Source organism: Zonotrichia leucophrys, chromosome 5 (genome assembly GCF_028769735.1).
Source record: "Zonotrichia leucophrys gambelii isolate GWCS_2022_RI chromosome 5, RI_Zleu_2.0, whole genome shotgun sequence".
Taxonomy (NCBI): domain Eukaryota; kingdom Metazoa; phylum Chordata; class Aves; order Passeriformes; family Passerellidae; genus Zonotrichia; species Zonotrichia leucophrys.
In genome coordinates, this window is record NC_088175.1 from 50,928,019 (window position 1) to 50,955,500 (window position 27,482).

The 27,482-nt window shown below is 35.6% G+C and overlaps 1 protein-coding gene across 5 annotated transcripts in view; it reads right to left on the reverse strand.

The window, feature by feature from the left end:
• Nucleotides 1-27,482, reverse strand: part of ANO3 (anoctamin 3) — a 93,240-nt gene that overhangs the window by 49,176 nt on the left and 16,582 nt on the right. For 2 of the 5 annotated variants that reach the window (XM_064715560.1, XM_064715559.1), the window contains exons 2-7: nucleotides 25,586-25,798; nucleotides 24,624-24,695; nucleotides 17,182-17,318; nucleotides 5,847-5,999; nucleotides 4,041-4,141; nucleotides 392-436 (exon numbers count right to left, since the gene is read on the reverse strand). In XM_064715560.1, coding sequence (XP_064571630.1) covers nucleotides 392-436; nucleotides 4,041-4,141; nucleotides 5,847-5,999; nucleotides 17,182-17,318; nucleotides 24,624-24,695; nucleotides 25,586-25,796 — 719 coding nt within the window. In that variant the 5' untranslated portion in view covers nucleotides 25,797-25,798. Of the gene's footprint in view, nucleotides 1-391; nucleotides 437-4,040; nucleotides 4,142-5,846; nucleotides 6,000-17,181; nucleotides 17,319-18,194; nucleotides 18,292-20,896; nucleotides 20,988-24,623; nucleotides 24,696-25,585; nucleotides 25,799-26,084; nucleotides 26,212-27,482 lie in introns of those variants that run through there. The other 3 variants (XM_064715561.1, XM_064715563.1, XM_064715564.1) reach the window with 3 other exon arrangements.

The window sequence follows — 27,482 nt, forward strand, 5'->3', positions numbered from 1 at the left end:
TGTTTGCATATCTAAGGAAGTAGCTGACTGCCAGAATCTGAGGCACACACTCAAAAGCATCCTTCATGCTAAAGAGGTATGCCTTGGTGTCAGCAGATATAAGGGCAGAGGTAGATGCAGTATTAAATCCTCACTGCAAAGATAAGGTCTCCTTTTTGTTTGTTTCCCTGGCATAAACATTTTTACATTTCTAAAATGACAACTGGCAAAGCTTTAAAGAACTGCACCTTGTTGCAGATGAATATTTTAGCACTTTGAGCTGACATATTTTGAGTTTTCAGGAAAATAATCTAATTTTCCAAGTGTCATGGATAAATTTACAACTGCAAATGGATTTTCTTTAGCAGGGTCACTATCTGACAAAATTAGAAGCTACACATCACCCACCAACCTGCCCATGGTTTTGCTCCTCCAGTCAGTGTAATAACATTTTTTCCTGAAAGAACAGCAAAAAAATCAGCTGAGATTAATCAAGTAGGACATAGTTGGAAGGGACATACATGTTACAAAAGAATGCTATACATCTTAAAACATGCATTTTCATAAACAAAAACATGAAAAAACTAAAAAGGCAAGTGAAATAGAATAAGTCATTACAATAACATAGTTTTGCATTTTTCAAGTTTGTTCTAAAATAACAGATTTGTAGCTACTGACAAAAACGATAACTGATCAATGAGTCATTTAACAGTTCTTTTCTCCCCACCCTTCGCCAATTAGAGAAACAAGACCTGAAGTTCCCAGTAGAGTCTTCTGAGAACAGTTATTTTGAAACCAAACGGAGACATATTTGCTACATGGTTTATATTTCCCACACCTAGTTTCAGGCTTTTTGTTTGTAATTTCACATCACATTTCAACCACAAAAAGAGGCTTGATATTGCAGATTCCTCAGGAGTTAGGAAGATCTGCAACTGCACACCTGGGCAGCATGTGAGATTCATAAAATTACATTACTTACACTGAAGATCCACTGAAATTAATACCTTAAAAAGAGGGTGAAAGGCTCCTTGCCGGGAAAATATGTGGCCACCTGAAAATTATGTATCTCCCAATCTGCAGACTGTTGGCAGCCTGACACTTGGTACTGCTAGGCAGCATTGTAAATGAAGCAATGAAAGGTATTAAAGGGTTTTCAGAATTTTTTTTAACAAAACCCTTATTACCCTTAGCTGTTTTGCCCAGATGGAGTTCAGCTGTTACAAATAACTTATTAACTATAAACAATGATAATTATGAGTTGCAAGATACTTGCAGACAAAATTAAAGCTTTGCCTCAATTCTAGACAGATATAGTTTTATTTCTACTGACAGACCATATACTTAACAAAAATACCCATGAAAGTTAAAAAATCATAACTCAGTCATTACCTAGCTTTGATGCTTACACAAACCCTGTTTGAAACCATGTACATATGCTTCCAAATAAAGCAGCATGGCAAAGTCAGCCATATATACAAGACAGTAATGATTACTACACACTGTCTATTGAAATTTCAGAAAAAATTCATTCTGCAATTGACACAATGAGATTCCATCTATATTACATATTATATATCTGTCAACACATTTTGGTATAATACCGTGCTAAAACAGTTCTGGGGTGTGGGTGAATCTCAAATGTATTTTTACTTTTCAGAAACAGAGAGAAGTAACCTGTGTGATAATAATTCTGTTGATTTTGTTTAGATTCCTGGATTGAGCAAAATGAAACTAAAAAGTTTGAATTTAATTCTTCATGTGTTATTCATATATGATATTGACATATGGCATATTTTAGTGACCATAACTAAAAGTCAAAATTTTCCAAGACTGTGCAAGAGCAAATAGGTATACTGCATTAAAGTATTGCAGGGAACGTTATGTGCCATCTTTAACAGTGTTTTAGTCAGAAAACACTGATGAAACAGATAAATGAGAAATAATTTGCTTTTTAGAATTACAGAATATCTCAAGTAGGAAGGGATGCATAAAGATCAAGTCCAACTCTCTTTTCCCCTTAGGCTTACTTAAATCTACCTAAGGATGACCTAAAACTTTATGGGAGGAAGATGCTCTAGTTCACTGAGTAATCACTAATTGTGGGAGAATTGCAGCATTTGAGGTTCCTTTGTCCATTGAATGGTTACCTCAGAAAAACAATATATACCATCCAGGTAGGAATCATTTCATTTAAAAAAGCAAGTTCAACACTTCAAACACAATTGTTCTTAACAGAATATGTAATTAAATTATAAAATGTGTGGTCACAGGATGTTGTTACAGGAATGCAGGTTTATATTTCTGCATCCATGAAAAAGCCATCTGGGCAGATATGAACAAAGACAAAGACTTGAACTGTGTCTCAGCAAGTTTCTAAAGCACAGCCTTCTATAGAGAAGGAAGGTATCATGAAAAACTGCTCATCTCCTGTAGGGGACACTTTGGAAAAGCTGCTGGCAAAGCAGGGCAGACCATTCGTCAATTCTGCTACATCCAGCTTGTGTTTGCAACAGAATTGTGTCAAGTTTTCTGTTTGAAAAGGTAAAGAAATTCAAGAAATACACTAAAATAGTCACACAAGTTCTAGACTGCAATTTCATTTAAATACCTATTAAAATATTTTTAAAGATAACAAAAATGTTGACCAATTTACTATTTCTCACAGTTCTATTATGGAGGTAGAGATGGAAAAATATCTTCCCAAATGTATGTATTTCATTGTACAGCAAAACTACCAAAAAGGTGAAATTGGAAAATTTAGTATTTCATCTACTTTTGGTTTACTGAAATTAATTGGATAAAAAGAAGTCAAAGCAACAAAGACCCTTTGGGGGAAACACTAAGAGAATATATTTACATGGCATTAATAATATAACAAACAAACATGATTTAGAATGTCTTCCAAATAAATCAGGATTGCAAAAGCCAGCCTTTTTTGTCCTGAGAGCACTATAGATCTATGAAGTAACTAAAATTATGAAGAATTCAAACCCATTGCTAAAACACAATTTTGTGAAGTAAAGTATCAAAAGGAGGAAGAAATAATTTTTAATTGCAATTTTGATTATTTATGTCTGTATGCCCATATATAAACACTTCTATACTTAATATACTGGCAAGTATTTTTTGAACTAGATAAACTCAAATAGCACTATAATAATATTTTTAAACATACGGAAGATGACTTTTCCTAAAACACTTTTTATGGAAAGGCCTTTGAAGGCTTAATTGGATGATGTGAAAACTCACTACAGAACTGGGTATGTGGAGCAAGATTTGAGCAATGATGATTCACAATCACTGTTTCTGTCTTAGGACCAATGCAGGAGACCACAGTGCCATAGCATAAAAGACTGAGCATTTGGCAAGGGCATTTTCCATGGCTCACACAACTTTGGCACCTGGTTACCACTTGAACTCATGCACACAATATGCTCTTCTCCAAGAGCATTATTAATCAATTTGAAAAGGCACATTTTCTCCTTTAAAGACTTAATTATTGTTGCAGAAAATATTAACCTGTCCCACAAATTAATAACAAATATTAATTTGTTAATACGATAGAACTTCTTTTGCATTCAAACAAGGAAGTCAGTTCAGGCCATTATTCTGCCTAAAGAAAGTTACTGGACCTCAGTTTACTCAAATTGTGACAATATGTGTTATATTGGAGACATGGAAGACACTTTCTGTCATTTCACCTGCCTTTCAATAAGACTCCAGAAAAACCCTAAAATCATGGAGGACACTCAAGCTCAGATGGAGAATATCTGAAACTCTGCCAAGAACATCCAAAACTATGTGCAAACTACTGTTTTCTAAAAGACATATGCTCAATCTGATGTAAAAGGCAAGTTTGAAAACAAGTAACACATAGTATTGTGTAAAAATGAGGAAAGAACAGGACTTGTTTCTCCTCTCTCCCTATCCCATCACTAAAATAATATGAGCACTCCTGGCTACAGAGCAGTAAAGACTGCACTTTTAGACTTGAGTAAGTGACGAACTTTCAATATTAAGCACTAATCATAGGTTTCTTAAAATAGTTTCCACAATACCTGAAAGGCATCCTGATGTTCATTCTTTCTGCATACTTGCACAATGTCTCCCACGGACAGTGAATTTTAACAAACATGATATCACTGTTGGTAACAGCTGGCTGTAAAGAGCAGTAACATGCAAATACGTATTAATAATTTAAACCTACAGCAATCACCCTTCCAGAAGCATTCTTCAGGGTCAAATTCTGATTTTTAGGCCTGAATTGGGCATGCAACTCTGAAAATAAATGCTCTTCTAGACAAAGGAAAATCAGTAACCTTTCTCGCTTACAGACTCTGTAGTATGTGTAGACAAGTGGGACAAAAGGCATCTGTAGGGAAAGATCTGTGGTCATGAACTTAAGTAAAGACTTTATGCAACACCTTTTTACATGGAATAAATTTAACATGGAATTAATTTTAAATCTCAAAAAAATCACCTTAGATAAGCAGATTGAAGACCATTCTGTGTCTCCCATTAAAGGAGAGGTGTGGTCAGTGCTAGAGGCATGAGAACAGATGAGACAAGAATCCAGGTTGTGAAAATGGTAACTCAAGAACAGATGAGACAAGACTCCAGGTTGTGAAAATGGTAACTCATGGTTGAGCAATTGAGTTACCTGCTGGGAATTTTTAAATGTGTATGAACTGGGATGTTCAAATTACAATGTGTACTCTACACAAATGTTTTTCATCATTAATTTATTTATATGTAAAAAAATAGTTTCAGCCTTACAGATTTCTATATTCACCTTCTCTTGTGAACACTTCAGTTTCCCACACTCTTCCCAGATGTATTTGCTTGAGATTCTATAACTAGATATTTTGATAGTTGAATTGTGTCCGATTAAAGCCTCCAAAAGCCTGACTTTGTAAGGTTTGGTAAGTAAAGGTAAAAGAAAATGCAGTTAAACTTAAAATGTTGCCAATTTTGCCTACCCGTTCCACAAATCATATCACAGTTCCATAGTACTACCTCAAATATTTTACTTTCTTGAAAGTTGTGGATAAAATACAATGCTTGTGGAAAACAAAATAATTCAGAACTTATAAAACCATTTGTTTCTGAATGTCAGTAATTCTGAAATGACAAAAGCTCTATTTATTTAAACTGGAACAAAATCAGCTATTTTTATTACCATACTGTAACAATTCTTAAAAGTCTTAAAACCAAATTTTAGTCAGGCTAGCTATTTATGAATATTTAACATGCTATATTGTGAGCTATATCTTGCAAGCTCATTGCTTAAACACAGAACACGTATTACAATTCTACTGAGATGAAAAATCAAGACAAAAGACACATGAACAATAGAAGCTTACATCAGAATAGAGTAAATATATACCTGTTCTTCAGGTCATTCATGAGACAGCAAAAATCCAAGGCAATGTTTCCCTGGCTCCATTTTCTTTCATTTTTTATTAATACTACTATTACTAGCCACAGATTAACCAGAATAGTGACAACCTTAACCCCTTGAGAAACAGTGAGACATTTAACATCAGGCATTCTGCTGACAGACATAGAGGATATGTATTAAAGCAACAACATGGGTTACTGAAGCTGCTTCTGTTCTGCAAGCATGAGAAGCTGGAACTTGTCCCCCTGTACTGCATGACACTTCTGTGTACAAGCATGTATCTCCAAATCATTTTAAAATACACACTATCAAACTATTCTTCTTATTAGTTTAATACAGTTAAGCAGATGATGAGAACTGCCTGGAAAGGCTTGTAATTTTGTCTGGAATCTTTTATCAGTTCAGTAAAGTAGGATGGTATAATAAAAGGCATTTTTTATGCCACATAAACTACAGGACTCACCTCCCGTTCTAACATAAGCCCTTCTGCTCTCAAATTCTTCTCAAATGTGCTTCTTTTCTCTACCTGTGGGCTTGATTTCTTGTAGACCAAGATGTAATCAATGCGCTTTTTGCCATCTTTGAAGAAGAGTCCTGATAATGCCATGGCATCACTCTAGAAAACATAAAAGAAACATACTCTAAATATGGCATCTATAAAGATGAAGAGCTCCATTGTGAATTGTATATAACATAGCACTTCCTAAACCATGGAAACAGCCACATATCTAAAGGATGATGAATATGCAAGAAGTTCAGAAGAACAAAAAAGTGATATGCATCAGTTCCTCAGGATTTCAAATTAATTAGAACAAAACAAAATAGCTTTGCAGAGCCCATATTCCAGTTATTTCAGTTAAGCAAAAACCTTAAAATTCTTGAGTGGTGTGTATTGATATGAACTTTTGTTTATCCCTACTTTCAATTGGAAATTAAAAAGAAAAAATAAAGAAGTCAAAGCAATTTTCTCAGCTTTGTACCTGTGCAAATTTTATAAAACAAACATACCTATATTTTCTCCAAGGCAGAAATAAATCTAAAAAATTAAAAAAGAATGCTATTGATCGGAATGTTTGCACGGACAGTCTAGTTGAAGTGCTTTTTCAATGCCATGTTAGCCATGTTTCAATCTTGACTAGTTCCTTCCCACCATGCTTGCAAACATAAGGAATTAGCTGACCTTGATATGAAAAACCCTGCTTTACATGCTGCTGATGCTGCGGAGCTATTTTTGCATTCTGTGATTTGCATGCTTCAGAACAGAGACCAAACCAACTGGTGACAGACTACAGAATGATAGAATTATTAGGTTAGGATGGACCTCCAAGATCATTGAGTCAAACCAAACACCACCTTGTGACGACTAAACTAGGTGCCTGATCCAGTCATGTCTTGAACACCTCCACAGATGGTGACCCTGCCACCCCCCAGGGCAGCCTCTTCCAATGCTTAACCAACCTTGCAGTGAAAAAATTGCTCTTGATGTCCAATCTGAGTGTCTCCTTGTACAATTTAAGGCCATTTCCTCTTGTCCTGTTGACTGGTAGAAGAGGCTGATCTCCATCTTGCTACAATCTCATTTCAGGTAGCTTTAGAGAGGATGACTCCTCCAAAGCTCTTCTTATGACTAAACAACTCCTGTATCCCCACCTTATGAGGCGTGTCGCTCCTCTTACAAGGAGTGCCTCGTAAGCCTTAGTCTCTCTGGACCCCTCACCAGCTCCACTGCCTATCTCTGGACAGTGGAATTAATTAATTAATTAACTCCAGCACCTCAATGTCTCTCTTGCAATGAGGGGCCCAGAACTGGATGCAATACTCTGCCCTCACCCGTGCAGAGAGCAGAGGGACAAGTACAGCCCTGCTCTATTTCTGATACAGGCCAGGTGCCATTGGCCTTCTTGGCCAACTGGGCACACATATTCAGTCAGCTGCTGAGCAGCACCCCCAGGTCCTGAAAACTTTAAAATCTGAAAAGATAAACTGAGAAACTATCATCATCCTCTGGAGAATGCAGCACTTATTTAGACATGAACCATCCAGAAGAATGTTGGTTTCAAGAAGTATGCATTACACCCATCATAAATGGGTCCAAATGTTTATGAATGCTGCATCAACAGCAGCATTCATAAACAATGGGATGATGCTGGTCCTAGGAATTAATCCTATTTGGATTATTTGGATATGAAATTTACAATAGTCAGTTATACCCAACAGGGACATTCTCTATTCAAAACTAGAACCACGTATCAGTGCATGATATCAGCATTATATATATTGGACACCAGCTCACTTGTTTCTATGTGAAATGTTTTTCTTACGCCCACATCTCTCACTGCCAGCTTTCTACACATTTAGTGCTTCTGAGAACTCCTCAGTCTGAAAAACCTAAAGCATTCTAACAAGATTTTTTCTCTGTCTTTGCTTTTTTAAATCCCAAAATAAAAAACAACAACAGTCTGTCGCAGACAATCTACCGCTACAAAGGAGTGCATCAGAGAACATTATTTAAGTACATTAAGCTTCAATTTAAGTTCTAAGATCATTGAGTCCAACCATTAACCCAACACTACACCATGTCCCCAAGGGTCACATCACACACCTTTTAAGTGCCTCCAGGGATGGTGATTCCCCTTCCCTGTGCAGCCTTGTTCCAATGCTTTACCACCCTTCCAGTGAAGAAATTTGCCCTAACAGCAGATCTAAACACATCCTGATTTAACTTGAGGACGTTTTATCTTGTCCTGTCACTTGTTATTGAAAGAGACTGAGTCCCACATGGCTAAACCTCCTTTCAGGTACTTGTAGAGAGCAGAAATACCCAGCATGAGCTTCCTTTTCTCCAGACTAATACTTCCAGCTGCTTCAACCACTCCATGTAAGACTAGCACCCAGGATCCCTCTTGGAACACACTCCAGCACCTCAGTATCTTTCTTCATATTCAGATAAAGAATATCTGAAGTCCAAATTAAGGTAGTAAAGAGTATCAACCAAGACTGTTAGTGTTAGTGAATATAGGGTCTGTCACCCCTTCTAAGAATTCTGAATGGGAATGGTAGTAAAACCATTATTTTTTATAATGTTATAGATTTAATTATCTAAATCTATAAGACCCAGAGGTTTGAGGTAGTAGACTGAAGGTTCAAAAGTGCAAGTTTGAATACGCAAGTTTTTAAATCACAAACTTTTTCAGGTTCAAGACATGAACAATTACTCTCCTCTTGAACACTGAAGGATTCCTGCATAGGTATTTTACAAAACCAGACCAGGGCTGCTTTTACAGTTCATGAAGCAGGCACAATAAGATACAAAAAGCCTGGCCGAAACTCCCCCACAAAGGGGACATCTGGAACTTCTCCAAAACGCTTTCTGCTCATGCAATTTCTGTACAGACATGATGCAAATTACACCCACCTTTTGTAATACATTTCTACTGCCTTTCTTTGGGTTATTATTTCTAGTCTTTCTTTCCTCATTTCTGAAACATCTGATTTTCTTCAGTCTTAGAAAAACATGCTTTGTTTCTCAGATTAATGGCAGTATCCAAATATGACCTCATATTCATTAACATCAAACAGAATTATTTGGGGTCAATGTTAAAGACATAATGAGCAGTGAAGACAGTAGAAAGAAATCTTCTATCCCAGTTTAAACCAGACCACTTTCAGAGAACACCCCCCACAGGGGGTTTAGAAGTGCCATAGTGAAGCCACTTACCACATTCATGCAGTGAACCTGGCCTACATAACACTGATTTCATGACTGATTCACTTTAATGCTACTGGCACCATTAGTTTCACTTTTGTCCTATTAAAAAAAACCAAATGCTGACCACCTATATTAGCAGTAATATAAAAATTACTTAAGTAATTAAGTACTAGTAAAAGAATTTATATGGTTGATTTGTATGGATGATTTAGTTTGGTCTTTTCAGTTGATCTGAAGGAGCTCCATAACAAAAAAGGGCAACAGGCAGCAGTAATTTCAATTAAACATCTAAGTCAGGGTATATTATCTATACCTAGCACAAGCAACCAGCTGTTAGTGCAGTGGACATTCAAGCACAGATCATTTATTATTTATCTGCTGGTTTAGACGAATACATTACTTCATTCTTTCACCTTTTTAAAGAGAGAAAAGGATCAGAAAAGGAGAAAAACATCAGAAGAAATATTTTGTGCAAAGACCTTACTCTCTAAGACTTCCTATTTCACCTGAAAAATGAGTATAAAAGGACTAATCAAAATTCCCTCATCCTCTCCATCACCTTACTCCTCCAGATTTTCTGAAACAGTATCCATCTGTTAAACTTTCTTACATTTACACACATATGAAAACTCATTTGTTTGGAAAAACTCCTTTTAGAGTATTGCAATATAGTTCAGATAGTAAACTCAACAATTTAACCTACCCTTGTTCTTTCAAAGTCTTTAAATAGAAGAACTCCAACTATGAGGCTGTGAGGCACCACTTGACTCAAGCTTGTCCATTATGCAGAATCATAATACACTGGCTTGCATCAGAGGCTTTGATACCATAGATGCTGCAGTTTCTTGGTTTTATTATGTATCAAGATTTTTGATTGCTTCATAGTTTGTGATTAGTATAAAAAATCACATGACAAGCTGCTTTGAAGTCTGAAAGTGTAAAATTCAAAATACTGCCACTATCATTCAACTGAAGTTTACACAAGGCAAAACACATCGATCAATTTAGCCTAGAAAAAGGAGTTTTGGCTCAATCAAAAAGAAAAAAAAGGTGGAAGCACAATGCAAATATTTAGCAAAGCTATAAAATAAAAAGTTTGTATTTTCATTCAAACGTATAAAAAGAACTTCCCTGGAGGGATTTCTCAATAAACTATTTTTCAGATTCTAATTAATTAAAAATGCTCTTTTTACAAAGTGGGAACATCAGCTTTACTGGATCTTTCTCTCCCCAGTTAATTTAAGTAGCACAATTCACAGTAATTGTAACTATTTCAACTTCATTTGTCTCACTGCTGCTCTAATCTGTAAATTAAACTTTTATCATTTTTTCACCCCAAACACAGAAACAAATATTTCTAAAGAGGGAGTTGAAACCATTCTCAAAACAGGAGCAAATTTTAGAGTCATACAATCACCGTATCCTAATTTATTGGTATATTTTCTTTGTTTTCCACCTTATACTGGTAAAAAGTTTAAGATAGTGAATAATATACTCAGGTGAATTTAGATGTTAATGAGAACCACACATAGGTACAACATACATGTTGTAGCCATTTGTTTAATCTTCAGTCCACCACTGACAACTCTCCCCAAAAATAACATAACAGCAAGGCTTAAGGCCTGACAAAATAGGTGTTTACATTTTAATGGATTTTAAGAAAATTCCCATTCACTTGTTCAAGTATTTGCAGCTTGAACTGTGCAACAGCAAAATACAAGTACATTCAAACCACTATGAAAGGCTCTAATTTGTTTATACATTAAAGGTACTAGGATAGAGCATGTAACTAAGAAATGTAATTAATTACTTCCCTCTACCACCTGCTCAGAGTTCAGCCAGTGTCAGCTCTGATTTCTATGTATTCAGTAACTTTCTATAACATCATCCAGCAGCCCTCAAACCCATATAATCTTTAAAAACCCACAAGATCTCTGATAAGGATGTGCACAGCTCATTTCTGGGAGAACTGCTTGCTATTCCTTGTTCTGAATCCAGGACAAATTTGTTTTTTTGCAAAAAGCACCAAAAAAAAAAGATGTTTTATACATTCATATGGTATCTTAGAGCCCAAAAAGGCCAGTATGGATTATCATACATATACATATATTTATGTGTATTAGTGTGTATATATGTATATACATACACTCTCAAACACACAGATATGTATACATGCATATTCACTCTTGCTGTCTACACTTGCAAGGAAAATCAGCTAGGAACACAGTAAGAAGAGCAGAAAGACACTTAAATGCAAAACCACACTGGTTTCTAGAGGGATGTCAAGGAAAAGCAGTTTTCTGTACCTCTTCATGCTTTTAAGACAACTTTCAGAGATAATAATAGATTAATTCAGGGCTTTTATATCATGAAGTAAGAAAAAGCAGCCATGGAAACAATTTGAAGAACTAGGGCTGGAATTCTGACAGAGGTCAAGTCTGATCCGTTAACTTCTTCAGCATGGCAACCACCTGAAACTGAAACATCTACATGAACAGCTTTTCTGTTCTATCTCTGAGAAGAATGGTTCTCTGTAATAAAAGAAAACTTTCTTCGAATATAATATATTGATGATCTTGATCTTCATACGATGCTAATAGGTTGAAAAATTACTGGAAGATTAATGAAAAACATCCCATTTGTTTAGGTTACTAATTCTCCTAAACTCTGTTACCATGATCTTGGCATTAACATCTTCAGTAATACTCACAACAAAGGATGCCACCATTTAAGTGGTGAGTGTGTACATCCACAGCTTATGCTTCATCTTACACCTTAAGTATTTTCTGGAAATAAACACATGTGTGATGCTAAGTACAGTGGATATTCCCATGAACAAAAGTAGGATACCTAAATAATGCTTGCTTTATTTCAGGATGTTTAAAAATCAAAGCTGGGACTTCAATAAGTTTTAGACTTCTTAATTTACTTGGAATTAGCTGTGAAGTGTTTTTAAATAGTACAAGACCCATTTTTCACATTCTAAAAACATACTCTGATTAAGAATAATCTAAGGCATGCTTTATGTGAAATTTTCCAAGCACACATCTAAGTTAGACTTCATCATTTTGTGTTTGTAGGAATGGATAAACCATAAACAGATTTACTAGAATCATCCTTTCAATTACCTAATTTCAAAACCAGACTGATGATTTCAAATGTATATTGCTTTAGCGTTCTTCTTGTGCAAATAACCCAGGAAAGAAAATTGGGGACATATTTGCATATGCAAAGACATCCAAACTACCCTGGGCATCAAAGACAACATGACAGGCTTCCATAATTACCAACACTATTGCATTTCTTTGAGATTACACTGCTGGGCAGAACAAAGCTTTTTTCTGTGGAGACAAAGACTTCCAGAAATATCTGACCTTCTTAATTAAACAGCACTTTAACCTTTTAGGATTTACTAATTTAGCAATTACTTCAGCTTCTTCACAGATGATTTTTTTTTCCATTTATAGTCTACTCAGACTTATAGAGTAAGCATGAAAAATGCATTTGTATATATTATGAAAAACATATCTGACTTCAGGAAAGGAGTGGGTTAGGTGATATGCAAAATTTCTGAAGGAAGTCTTTTCAATATTACCATATGAGGGAGCAGCAATGGAGGATGTTTGGAGACACAAGGAGGCTTTTTAATATAAAACCTCTTCTAATTTGCTCTTGAGGTCTAATAGGGATGTCTTAAGAAGCATACTAACATAACCACTGAAAATTCTTCTTTACATATTTCTTTTCAAACATTTTTGTCTATAAGTTGAAATTACTTGCCACTTACCCCGAATTTCCTGAAATATTTTCTGAGCTTTTTTGGCTTTTTTTCTTTAATAAAACCTCACAGGAATGAGAGCCAAGCACTAAAAGCACAGGCATGAAGAAAACTTTGGTTGGACTTTACCACATCCTTCCATTCTGGGATAAGGATTTTATCTGTTCTCATTGCTTTTAGGCTTTATTCACTTCTGTGTTATTACACTGCATTTTTGGACTACCAGAAAAAGGCAGTAAATTGGGCCATTGTATAGGTAGCATTTCTTCATAGTTCCTGAATCCAAGAGATAATAATGCAAACCTTGTTCCAAAAATTATTTCTTTACCTTCCCAGACAGCAAAATGCATTACCTAGATAAAATATTTACAGGATCAAAGACAGTAACAGTGATCTAGTGAATGAAAGGAAATGGAAGAGCAATTTCTCAAATATTCCTACCTTGCTACTATACATGCAATAGCAATAGGTAAAGAATTGGCTGCTACTGATTTTGCCACTTCTCTAGGAAAACATTGCCTTCCACTCAAGATAAAGTCTGTTTTAGCCTGCTTCCCTTTCCTAAGGAAACTAGAGCATTTCAAGTATCAGCCTTTCACCCAGGGACCTTCTCTTTTTCTACATTTCCCTTGCAAAGCAGATACTACTCATTTTTGCTCAACAGACACTTGTTGGCCTCATTTTTCCTTGTGAGACCCCTTGGCAGAACCACGTACATAAAGTGGTACTTTCTGTGCAATTTCAAGAGCAGCTGGTGATGAGAAGCTGGCAGAGATGGATAATGATGACAGCTTTTTCATAGGTCTGAGTGACACACAATTTTTCAGCATGAAATCTGTGGATTCTGAAATATACCAACCCACACTATAGGAAACTATCAGTTATAAATCATAATCATGCAAACAAGAACAGTAGACGAATACACTGGCATCTGGTTGCTCTAAGACAATTCTCTGATTTTTCAAAGCTTTAAAATGTAATAACAAGAATCAGATTTATGGAGGTATCACGCATGTAAGCTGAAAACTAAACAATTCCTGAAAAAAAAAAAAAAAGTGTATTGGGTTTCATCATGTCAGCAAGACACATTCACTACTGCTGAAGCATCCAGCCAAGTTATTGCTGAGAAAGATAATGGCACCAAGAAGTAATTGCAGACAAATTTTTTTGCAATTTTCCCCATAATCTCTCAGGAATACAACAACCCTTCTTAAACAAGCAAAAATTTTAGAAACATTAAGAAGTGGAGAAGAAGAATATATTTTTATCCTTGTACTCCTGGTCAATGCAGTGTTTCACATTCTCATTATCTGGTCAGACTGAGGAGACCTTTTTATTGTGGCAGATCAGTTTACACTTCAAATATGTGAGAGTACTTACCAGCTGTAAAGCTGCACTGCAGTATTCTGTGTTTTCAGCAGTCTCAGAAAGAATTAGAAGCCTTCTTTTGCTAGTTTTATATCAATATGGGGAAGAAATTTCCCTAAGGCTTTTTAAACTAATTGCCACAAAGACTCCTATAATAATCCAAAGGCAAAACCTTTCTAAGACTAAATTCCTTTCCAAGACTAATCTAAATTCCCCTTGCCTTTTTCCTGTGGAAGCAGGGAAAGATGAAGGGAAGGAGAATCCTGGTTGCTTCAGGTGTGGCTTTTTGCTGGGATAGAGTTCATTTACTTCACAGTAACTGGTACAGGGCTGTGTTTTAAATTTTGGGTTTAACCCAGCTAGGGTTAAACCAAACCACCTCATTTGCTGAAACAGTCCTTCTAAATGGAGAAGGAAGTTTCCAGAGTAGTTGTTGTGATAAAAGAAATATTCAAAGTTAAAAGCCAGAGGCACTGTGAGAAGACTGTTTTTAAACTCTGAATCAGTTTGCTCAGTAGTTTGGTACATACAAAGACTGTAACATAAAAAGTGTATTTTTGTTTAAACTTAATACAAATATAAAGCTCCTCTTTAAACTTTGAAAGAAAGTTAGCTTACTGGCTGATTATGAACTTCATAACCATCCTGAATGCAGGGCTTGGAAAAAATGCAACTAGTAATTATTTTCTATTTCACATGGAAATAGGAAAAAAACTATTTTGCTTTAGCGCAGTGAAATCCCTGTTACTAGACAGACAGTACAGCATCTGTTACTAGATTGTTTTGGCAGCAGCCTTACCCATTATTAAAACTATTTAGTGCTCAGTAACAGGATCTAAATTCTACAGACTCCACACTGCTTTTCTGCCTTTTCAGCCACAATTAACATAAAAGGCTTTGTCTGTTTAGTCAACAAAATCAAACAAGAACACCCATTATTATTTGTCTTCGTTCAGCCACTTTTGCAGAAACAGACAAAAAAAATCTTTGGATACAAGAAGTTCTCATTGCAACAGTTTAGATTAAAATGTAACCAGAAAAGGTTACATATATGACATATGGATTTAATATATAATCGCTGAAGTTTCATTTTCATGTCACAGATTCCCAGTCTGTAAATACAATTTCCTGTAAGCCTATTTAAAAATTATTACATAGCTCCTACTATAGAAGATCTTTCTAAAAGCATCCTATGAAATGAAGCCTCAGAGGACACATCTACCTGTGTTCCAGAATACTGCAGCAATGATGATGAGTATGACAAGCTTTAGAGCTGTTGTAGGCCTTGTAAAGAATGAATTCAATGCCAAAACCACAAAGTGCCACAGGTACCAGCCATGAAACAACTCTGGAATGGTCTCCTGAAGAGAACAGCACATGTGCTGTGAGTACAGCAGAGAAGCTTACAGTAATTCAAGCATTACTAGAGATTTGTAATACAGGATTACTGATGCTACAGTAAAAAAAAAATCCTGTGCTGCAGAATTCACTATTTCCACAGTGTGAAGAAGAAATTATTCAGAACTTCTTGAGGTTAAGTCATCTGTCATATATATGCAAGCAGTTAGGCTTAATGGAAAGGAGAATTAAGGGTCTCCTACTTGAAAGTATGACTAAAAAAAAATATATATTTTGTAAACAGAAAATCCACCATAATTCTTTGACATTATACTGGATTAAGTGCTGGAGAAAATGCATTCTGATGAATAGTATAATTATGCAATTACTAAGCAAGATAGCATGCCAGATTTATCTGATGAGATGGCTTTTCCAGCGCTTGAAAACTCAACTGCCTTCCAGTTGAGGTTTCTGACAACACTCCTACACTCACCTACACATAAGTGAGTTTCATCTCTCTTTTAATGGGTCTAGATATCATTTTGATACTGCTTAGAAGAAGGATCTTATACTCTATCTAGATCACTCTTGACTGACCACTTGCTACATGAACATACTTCTACACTCTCAGAATTTCTTAGACCTTCCAGACAACATGAATTCCACTCCATGTTCAGAATCCTATATCCTAAATTCTGTGCAATATAAATTTATTGAAAGAAGGCTACTACCTCTTAGATGAGTCAATAAAACACATAAGAATCTTTGATTTTATATAATTTTGCTTGATTTTAGTACAGAGAATTCCATTCACTGATTCTGTCACTCAAACTATAATATTGTTACTAACACCTTCCAAAATCATCAGGATGAATAAAATACTCTAACACTGTCTTCTTAATGTTAGCAAGCAAGGCAAAATTCCAACCTCCAAATAAAAATTTGTAGAAAACTTTTTAACCTATTTATACATTTTTAGCAAACAAAGAAATTTGTGTTCATTAGTTCTAAATTGCATCATTCTTTTTCATTAATATTCTATGCTCAATTGCTTATTTAGTTCTCTTGGAACATCCTAATTAGTCCATATTTTTAATATCTCTTTTCTCCAGCTCACATACTTAGTCTCTTCTTTATGTTCTGGTTTCTGCAAAATGACCTTGTGATCCAAAAATCCTGCACTCCTTGTATGCAATTTCAACAATATACCTCTCTTCTCCCAGGCTTTCTTCATTGAAGCATATCAAGTTCAGTTTAACAAAAATAATTTCAGTTTAACAAAACTAATTTCAGTAATTTTATGCAGTTGTGTTCCCATAATAGCAGCTCATGACAATTTTGCTAAATGCTAACTAAAAGTGATTTAAGACTTAACACATTGCTTATGATTAATTAAAAAAATAATTAAAAGTTATTTAAAACCACTAACTAAAATTATTTTACAAGTTTTAATCATTTTCAACAATTTGGGAGCCACCTAAATTTCTTACCTGAAACGCCTATTTACTTAGGCTGCAACATATGTTGCTTTAGAAACTGCATTTTAAAAATATTTAAGCACATTCTGACAGCTGATACAAGTTAATAGAATTTTGTGTCCATTACCTTTAGAGAAGATTTAGTTCGAGGTTCTGTTTTCTGCCTGGTGAGCTTATTTTGAATAAGCAATGACTGATCTGTACGAGCATCATAATTCCCATGTTCTGAATCATCTGTGTATGTATCTTTTTCCTTGCCTACATCTGAAGGAAAATCAGAAGAAAACAATGGGCTCATTTTAGATTATAATGGATAGAAACAAACAGCATTATTACAGCCACAGTTGAATATTCATTTTATGTGTACACATTTTATTAATGCACTTATTTTCCTGTTAAAGCTTTATACATGAAATGTTACAATGTTCATCTTAAACTGGAAGTGACTGCTATTTTTAGTAGAAGGCCAACAGAAATGTTTTTTTTATTAGCCTTCAAATAAAAAAGTCTATAATGTCCTTTACAGTAGTTCTAAAAAACAAAGTAATATGAATATTCAACTGCTTGAGTCACAGTTGTTGAGGCTCAGGATGTTTCACCAAACAAGCAGCACAGCCTGCAGACCAGAGGAACATCTCATGTTTTAAATCTAAACAAACAACTGAAATGCCAGTTCCCCTACACACATGCAGATATTCCATTTGAAAATTTGCAGTCAGATATTGCAGTAAGTGCCTCAGAACACATTTTATTAGGTGTACCTTGTTCAAGGATGGTGGTACGAGATTTTCATGGAGAAAACGTTTGCTTTCTCACTGGATTTGGTTTTAATTGCTCAGCTGAAGTTTTTACGAAAACTTAGCTGAGTACCATAACAGAGCTGCAGGAAACTGAGTACCTCCCTCAGAGATCACCCATATTGTCCATCAAAAATCATGACAATTCTTGCCCTACACACCCAGAAGAAGTAAAATGAAGGGCAATGCCTGTGCAGTGCTGGACTGTAAAGTTTTAATCCATGTTAGAAAATGGCTAGATTTGAAAAAATATATTAAAGATTAAAAAGACGGAATAATCATTGCCACACAATTTTATCTTGGCCAAATCGGAAAAAGAAACATATTCAGACAGAAAATTTACCCACAAATCCTGAGTCAAGTTCCCATCTCAGCTTTCATATCAACATGGGAAAAGTCAGGTGGACTAGGAACAGCATTTAGCTCAGTAATTTGGAACCCTAAATAGAAGCCAAGAAAAAAGTCGTGGTTGCTGTGGGAACCACAATCTTGAATTTCATGGATTTTAAATTCATAAATGTTCATCTGAAACATTTAAATATTTTTCATTAAGTTGTTCAGTTAAATTCTCTACACTAAGTACTATAGAAATTAAGAAAAACAACCACAATTACTCATGCACCCTAAACATTTCGCATATTAAAATATTTAAAACCAGAACATTTACCGAGCGCTATTTTTTCCTCAATTTAGTTACTACATAATGATTATACAAAATGTACCCTTGATAATTTCTAACACCAATATTAACCATGGTAAATCTGTGATGGGATTTCTTAATGTAGAAAACATCTCATTTTTTATTGTCAATGTGCCTAACTCAGGAGTTTTATTTATTTTAAACAATGATGTAACTTCATATACAACTTACTCTCTGCTCAACAAAAATGAATGTAAGTAAAAGAAGGATTCAGGTAGGTATATAAAGTAGGAAACAGTACTTAGCAACTCTGCATATTTGACTTATGCCTAGGTTTGAGCTCTTAGTTTTAGGAGCCAGTAAAATGAAGAGGCAGGCCTATGAAACCTAAACTAGGTCATTTAAGCTGAAAGAAAGACTATACTTACATTAAAAAGTCTATTTCAATGAGGGAAGTTTTAGAGGATTAAACATTATGAGTACACCTAGTACTAAAAAACAAAAAACATTTGCAAAACTTTTGCAACTTTATAAATTTAAGTAATTTGAAGTTATGAATAAGTTCTCCCTCTGTGCTCAATGCACTTCACCTGCTAAACATTTTTATGCTTTCAAGGACACATATTTCAAATTGCAGCATCTCTCTTCTATTAAAAAAAAAAAATCTTTCACCTAGAGATGCCTGCTATTTTGCCTGAAATGTAGTCAAAATTTGTTTTAGCAAAACAAAAACCCCAAACAGCCCTTAAAATTAAGTGTATTTATAAAGAAACATTTTCTAAAATTCAAAGATACTTTCTATTCTATCTTTCAGCAGTTGATGACTTATTTTATACATAAAAGTACTCTCCCACTATGTAATGCTATGAATACAGTAAAAAGGGGAATATTATTTAGCTCTGAACAAGCCCCTTGAGGCTGTAAGCTGCTGGTCCCTGCTCCACCATGGATCTCTACAGGCTCCAGGGGCACAGCCGGCCTCACCATGGTTTTCACCAGAGGCTGCAAGAGAATCTCTGTTCCAGTTGAAGTTGCCCTTGTGTAATTTTTTCTCCCTTCTCAAATCTGTTACTCCAAAGGCACTTTCACAGCCACTGATGAGTCCAGCCTTGCCAAGCAGCAGGTCTGTCTTGGAGCTGCTGACATTGGCTCCACCAGACACAGGTGAAGCTTCCAGCAGCTTCTCAGAGAAGCCAGCCCTGAAGCTGCACTGCTCACACAGACCCAACACAGCTTCTCAGCTACAGGAGTCTCACCGACACAAACAAAACCTGCATGACCCTTTACATGACCTCTCTGTGTGAGTTTCCAGAGTACCTACTAACAGCAGAAAGAGTTAAACATCCATCTTTTTACCAAGTCTTTCATCTCAAAGACCATGTTCACGGGCTGTTCTCACAAGCAGAGGCTCACCCCAGGGCAGCATAAGCAGGTCTGGGCTGGGCTCGGGAGCAGCCAATTCCCTCCCGAGCAGCCACCCCAGCCCTGTCCTTTACCTGCCCAACTCCTGCGCTATCTCCCCCCATCAGAGAGAAACTCTGGGACAAAACAAGTGCAAACACATGCTCTCCTCCCCTGAGGCTTGGCCACTTCTTTGGTTTTCCCAAGTACTCAGTTGCTAATGTGTCCTAGCAACTTATGGAAAAAAATTCTATAAGTAAATTTTATAAGTAAAAAGGAGCAAAAGGAAAGAAACTTAAACGCCCAACAATCACAAAAACTAATCAATGCTTCCTGACACATAATTTGGCAACACTTAACACATGACAGTAAGATTTGCCCTATAATGTCACTTGCATGATAAAACATTGAAGACAATTTCATTTCTGGAAATCCTTTACACAGTAATGCAGAAGCATTTAGTTTAGAAATAGATAACTAAGTTCACATTTTGAATCTTTTTGGGTCTTAACGGCTTGGCTACCTTTCTTACTATCATACTTTTCTGAAGGGCCAAAACTGTATTTCAATTTTATGACAGGAGATAAAAAGCAGTTGTTCTGATTTCTCTGTATCCTGCAATCCAGCAATATATTTTATATATACCCAGCAGTGTCTGGTAGCAAATGCTTTTCAATTGAAAAGTGGCATAGATATGGAAAGAAAAATTAATATAAACATTTCTAAATAGTTTCTGTTTCATAAACTTTGATACAACAACTCTACTCAATCCTTTGAGCCTTTACACATTTAAGGATAGGCTTTGCAAAGCTTTAGTAAGAAAGAGATTATTGGTCAAGTAAATAATTCCCTTTTGTCCTAATTTAAATCCTAGGAAAATCATGAAGAAGAACATCACTAGACACCTAGATAAATGACACTGTGATGGATTTAGGTCTTATTTTATTTTGCTGTACACCTGGAACACTATCTTATACAGATAACATAGAAAGGTTTTCACCTACCTGTGTATGTATATTTAGATATGAAAAACCATAACTACCAGAACAACTCTGGAGCCACAACCAACACCAAAGGAAGCTTCAAGCATCTGCTGCTTGTTGCTCTTCAGCCCAACCTTTTATACCCCTCATGCTGATGCATTGCACCTGTGTGCTCCCTGTGTGATTGCTCGGCACTCCTGGGCACTCCCTGGCTCCTCACCTTCAATGGCATTCACCTGTCCTGCACAGCTGCAGCCACTGGGGATCAGCCACAGCCCCACTCCCAATCACCACACACCCTGTGCCTACACACAACAGACAAAGACCTTCCTCAATGTACAATTTTTTATGAACTTTCAGACAGTGGTAACTGTTACACAGAATATTTCTAAGTTTTTTAAAAGGGAGTCAGTCATATATTAGAGCTCTTTAGACGAGTTAAAATGGTGCATAAAACTGCTAGAGACAGATTAAATGCCTAAAGCACGTCAATATTTTGGACTGCATATTAAGTCCAAAGACTAATCCTTATTATGTTCCCATGAGCACTGAACAGATTACATAATTTCTTCATCCATACTGCCAGCTCTCCAGGCATGAACCAGCTCCAATACGGGAGCTGGACAGCTCTGGGTATAGGACAAACTGTTCTCATGCAGCTTGTCAGCCACCTCGCTACACAACCACAACAGATGTGACACCCTCATTTATGTAGGCACTGACCACAAACTTAGGATAAAATTATTCTAGAAGGCATAATGGAAACACCGCATTTCTCTTGAAGCAGAAACTGAACCTGGTTTCCTGGAATCATATCTTCTGTGATCTTTCAGTCCCTCTTTTTATATAAACATGGTATGTACTGCACAGGTTATACATATATATATGCCCATTTCAACTTATCATAACATCACAAAATTGACTTAAAAACACCTCAATAATTGAGCATTGAAAAGTAGTTTTTATCATTCAGTTATGATTCTTTGTTGGAGTGTTAATTTTGGTTCAGCTCTTCATTTGTCAGTTCACTGTATTGCAGCATAGCATATAAATACATTGGTTTTTATATATAAACTCTGTAGTAATTGGATTCATGATAAATTCAGAATACAAGGTATCTGTCACAGCAAAATTGTTAATTATCTAGGAAAGCTTTCATGTCCTGCTCAGAAAGATGAGTTATTATGCACAAATCCTCATAATTAATCTAAGGGGGGAAAAAACAGAATTGAAAAAATAATAAATTAGTTTGTGATGTTTCACTTGCTATTGAGTGTTACTTTTGTTCTTATTTCAAACCACTACTCTCCACCTTCTGTGTCTCCCACCAGAAGAGGCAGGGGATTGAGTGGGTCAGAAAGAGGGGCATTCCATTATGCCTGAAACCTCAAAGTTCACAATATACATTAGAGAAGCTCAATATTTATCCCTTGGATTGAATGTACCACTTCCTCAAACTAAAACCACTACCGACTACCTAAAACTGGCAGAGGAAAAATTACACAAATCCATAATGTCCTTGATCCCATTCATCCCATTTATTTATGTGTAATTAACAAAGGTGTAATACATTGACTTTTTACTTCATAAATCCATTAAGATCATTAACTAAGCTTGTCTGACAGCCTCAGCTATAGCCAACTAAAATAAAAGTGAAGCTTTCCACTGAAGTTCTTTATTTGATGCCTGTTAATCTTCGCTCAAGATAATTTTGTCTACAAACAACTCAGGAAGAGGAGAAAGACATTTGGCCTACATTTCTACAACACTGCCTAATTAAAAATTCACCACATTCACTTAATTCCGCTTTCTTTCATGTTCTCAGGGGAGCAGTTTGAAAATATTCACTAAGATGATGATACCCATTAAACAGCCTTCTTTTCAAACTCCATCAAACTGCCAGAGTACCAACAAAAGCATTGTTTTAACCTATCTGGGGATCAAAGCTGAAGCTGCAATATTCCTTTTTCAGGTTTATTTTTTACATCCTCTCCCCATCTACATCCAGACTCAGGATTAAACTGAAAATTTTAGACTTGGAGACAAATTCTTACCCACATAAACACAATACTTAAGGATCAACAAACTGTATTTTGAAGGTATACAGGCCATTTTGTTACATTCACCTTTTAACTGTCCCTTATTTCTCTTCATGAATCTAACAGATAGTGCTAATATAAAAATAAGACAATTCTTATTACTGACCTCTGGCAGTAATGTTTTTAATACTGTTTTCTTGCTTGTTTATAACTGACTGACCTAATCAGTTACATTTCTCTAACTTCTATAACTGTGAATAACTTAACAGATTTTAGTCATGTAATTTGGGATTGACCCAACATGGGCAAATTCATCAATCAAGTTAGTAAAGGGCAACTATTTAAATACTTTTCTTCCATGAGCATAGCTGTAGCCAGAAGAGAAGAAACATGCACACCAAAATTTAACACAATTTTGAACTAAAAGGAATCAATCTATCTTCTCCTGAGTTGCTGAGCCCTCCATGTATCTTTTCAGGTTAAAACTAAGTAATAGGACTGAAAACCAGCAACGTTTATTATGACAAAGAATTACTGCTGACATATATAAATACACAATAAATCAGCAAGTGTATGTGTAAGCAATTCACATACATAATAAAATAGAGAAAGATATTACAAATAGAGCAGGGTATTAAAAAAAAAAGAAAAGAAGGAAATTATAACAGTAAAATCTCCTAGTATCCATGCTCGACAACCAATTACCCAAGGAAATGGCAGCAGCTTTAACTGGAACCTTACTAAGACTTGATTTTCTTATACGATCTTCATGCCAAATTCTTGTTCTGTGCCATGATTTTGGAATATCTGGTTTTGAAGAAATATCAATTTCACTATTTCCAGTAGTTACCTACCCAGGAAACCTTGAGGAGCCCTCTTATCTATCATCTATTTTAGGGATCAAGAAAATTCAAAGCTAAATTATTTGAGAGGTGAGCAGACCTAGCTTTCTGAAAGCAGATATCTTGATATCTTTCATTCAGCATGAATATCTGATTTCTAGTTTGATGTTCATCAACTGTGAGCAAAAATATCTTTCCTAGTAGTTGTGCAAGGTGCAGAAATATCTTTGTGTCTCTATGGGTAAAATAGATGGCAACTACCTCATCCTGGAACTTGTAAATTACTACCCAAGTGTGTATTTACAGATTCAATTTGCAGTTACAAGATGATTCTAAGAATAACTTTTTCCCTACTTACTCTGACTTAATTACAATATCAAAATGGTAGCAAAGCATTACAAATATGGCTATTTTCTTCATTACCTTTTTTTTGCTTCCCAAATTTTAACACTTTTTGTATGTAAATGTCCAAAGCAAATACACAAAATATCAAAAAAAGCCCAACAACAGAACTGCAGCCACAATAATAGTGAATGACATGACTATATAGGAAAAATAAGTGAATAATAACAACTTTAAAGGAATTTCAAGTACATTTGTTCAAAATTATTATTTTATGAAGAACTGTTATAGGAAAAGGATATATTCAATACATGACACTTCTCTGTCTTCAGTTCCTGCTTTTAGCCTAAAAGGGGAGACAGTATCAGGAAATTTATGACAGACACATTTCTTTAATCACACTTAGTCTCCCCTTTCAAAAAAAATGGAAGTTCAGGGTAAGTATGGCCTTTCCACACTTAAATACTGTGAGATTAATCAAAGAATCAGTAATTTGTCATTGTTTCAGTTCAGACAACAACTTACCTGAAAATGGATCACCGTATTCTGTATTAGACAGTTTAAGCAAGTTGCTTTCCAAAGTCTCCACCACTTTAGCTGAAATAAATGCAATATCTGTATCAGCATTGACATGTATTTTCTAAGTAAAAAAATCTTTACTGTAAAAAACACTTTTCAAAGTCGTCAGTAACTCAAATAAAACATTTTGGACTGAAATTTTGAAGAGCACTTTCTATCAATAGAAAAAGAGTAAGATCACTTTACTGAAGACTTTCTATTACTAAGAGAAGTTTAACTCAATAAAATAACACACAAGAACAATAATTAATGCCTAGTGTCTATCAACATTAAAGACAGACTTATCGAAAGCTACTACCAGATGAGTTAATTTATTCTACAAAGCTTCACACAAATCTGGCAATAGAGGATGGCAAGAGTTGGTAACAGGTGACACACAGTGACTGGGATTCCAACTATACTAGTTCCTCCAATAAGGCATGTGTATCTGTTAAATTAGAAATCCTAAAATAAAAGTAGTTCCTTATCCCACATGAGCTAAAATTTGGAAGGATTTTCTCCATTCATTTTCATTCTTTCCATACAGCTCTTCCCTGATTCTACTGTTTGTGAATGAATGCATCTCCTCCTACATGTTCATATATAAAGACATTTTTTGCCTAAAGACTAATATTTATTCTTTCTTTCTCCTCTAGGACAGACTACAAAAACTTTCATACTTTTCTCCAGCATAAATGAGCAAGACTTTCTTGTCTTATTACCAGTGAGAAGGAAATAATGTCATCATTGACAAAAATAAAAATTAGTTTAAAACTCACTTAAAATATTATAAAGATTCACTTAAGAACATGTTAATGTAATATGTGTAGGTGTTTTCTGCAAAAACATTTCTTCAACAAACCATAGATATCTAAATAAATCAGTTTATCAGAGCAGGAGCAAACTCCTGAAAGGGAAAAACGTCCTACCTCGTTCTGACACGACATCCACTGCAGCTGCTGACGTCCCTGCACTCAAAGGCTGGGGCTGGAGCTGTGGCTGCACACGGTTTGGCTGCAGAAATGATGAATGCTTGCTCAGGCTCTGAGGATGTGTTTGGCTCTGGGCAAGGCATGGCATAGATCTTCTAGAGGGTTTTAATGGGTGCTCTTTCACTGTCTCGCTCTTGCTTGTATTCATACCTGAAATAGCCAAAAGAAAAATTAACAAAATAACATAATAAGCTCTAGCATATTGGATCATGACAAAGAAAGATGGCTAATTATGAATCCACTTAATAAGCCACTCCTCAACTAAACAAAAATGCTGTGCTAAAAGGTTTGAAGTTATTAAAAAAACAATGTAATGAACTAAAATACAGATGCTAATACTATCCCATTCTGTAAATTATTTACATTTTCCTTTGAAAGCCACAAAAATTATCCCTTCACCATTATGGAAATAAATTAATGTTCTTAATCCTCTGACCTGTTGGGTAACCTTTGTGAAAAAATACTGTAGAACTGCGATGGTGTTTGAGGGTCCCCAGGATGAGGGAAGAGATGAGAATCTTGACTCCATGTTTCAGAAGGCTGATTGATTATTTTATGATACTGTATTATATTAAAAGAAAATTATATATTAGAACTATACTAAAGAAAGAGAAAGCATACACCAGAAGCTAGAAAGGAATGAATAATAAAGTCTTGTGATTGCTCACAGCCTCAACTCAGCTGACTGTCATTGGTCATCAAGTAAAAACAATTCACATGCTGAGTAAACAATTCTCCAAATCACATTCCAAAGTAGCAAAACATGGAGAAGCTGAAGCTTCCCAGCTTCTCAGGAGGAAAGATCCTAGTGAAAGGATTTTTCAGAAAATATGTCTGTGACATAGAACAACAAACAAATGTGGCAAAAAAGACCCCAAACATTCCAGGGTCAGTTAGAACAAAGCAGCTGTGACAATGATTTGTCTCTTTAAGAGTTGTTTCTGAGAGACCTAGAAATTAAGTATCTTTCCTAAGTTTACATGGAAGAAAAACTCAGTATTGTACACCTCCTGATTCAATACAGAGCATTGACACACACAATCCTTGTACAAGTTAATTCAACACAGAGCAAAACCAAAGTCCACTAGTGTAGCTAGTTTCCTTCACTGTACCATTTCTCTGCTCAACAGAACAATTTACTTTATACACAGGGAAGCTTCTGTTGCCTCAGAAGATACCATAAGTCTTTAAATAAGTATGTGCAGAAAGAACTCTGCCTCTTAATAAAAAGGCTGCTGTGTGCCAACAGAGAACACAGCAGGCACTGGGCCTTGACAGTGCCTTGTTCAGAGCAGAACAATGCCACACGTCTGTTGTGCTACCTGGAAGGTTTCCAGAGAGTCTCCGTTATAGTTCTTTCTAAATGGACATTTATTAGACAAAAATCTGCAGCACTTAGACACAGCAATGGGTAATACAGAATAATATATAAAGACGTACACTTTGTAATTGTTCTGGATGGCTTCAGTGATCAATTTCCTAGGCAGGGATAAGCTGCCTGTAAGTATGGACCCCACTGCATAATTATTAGAGTTGCCAAAGAGAAATGGTCCTTTCATCTACACTGGAGTCACTATGTGTGGTGAGATGAATCACTGTTACCAAAGAAATGTATGATAATACAAATAACACATACTGACATTCAATTTTAGCCCAAATTTAACTGATACATATGAAAAAACAGAATGCAATTATTTTATGACATAATGCCTCAATTGAAAAGAAAATTCTTCCCTTTTGCTCTCTCTTACTCTGTATTTCCCTGTGTCATTTCAAATGGATTCCTTAATATCATGCTGCTTCGGCTTGAAGAAAGTGAATCACAGCAAAGTAA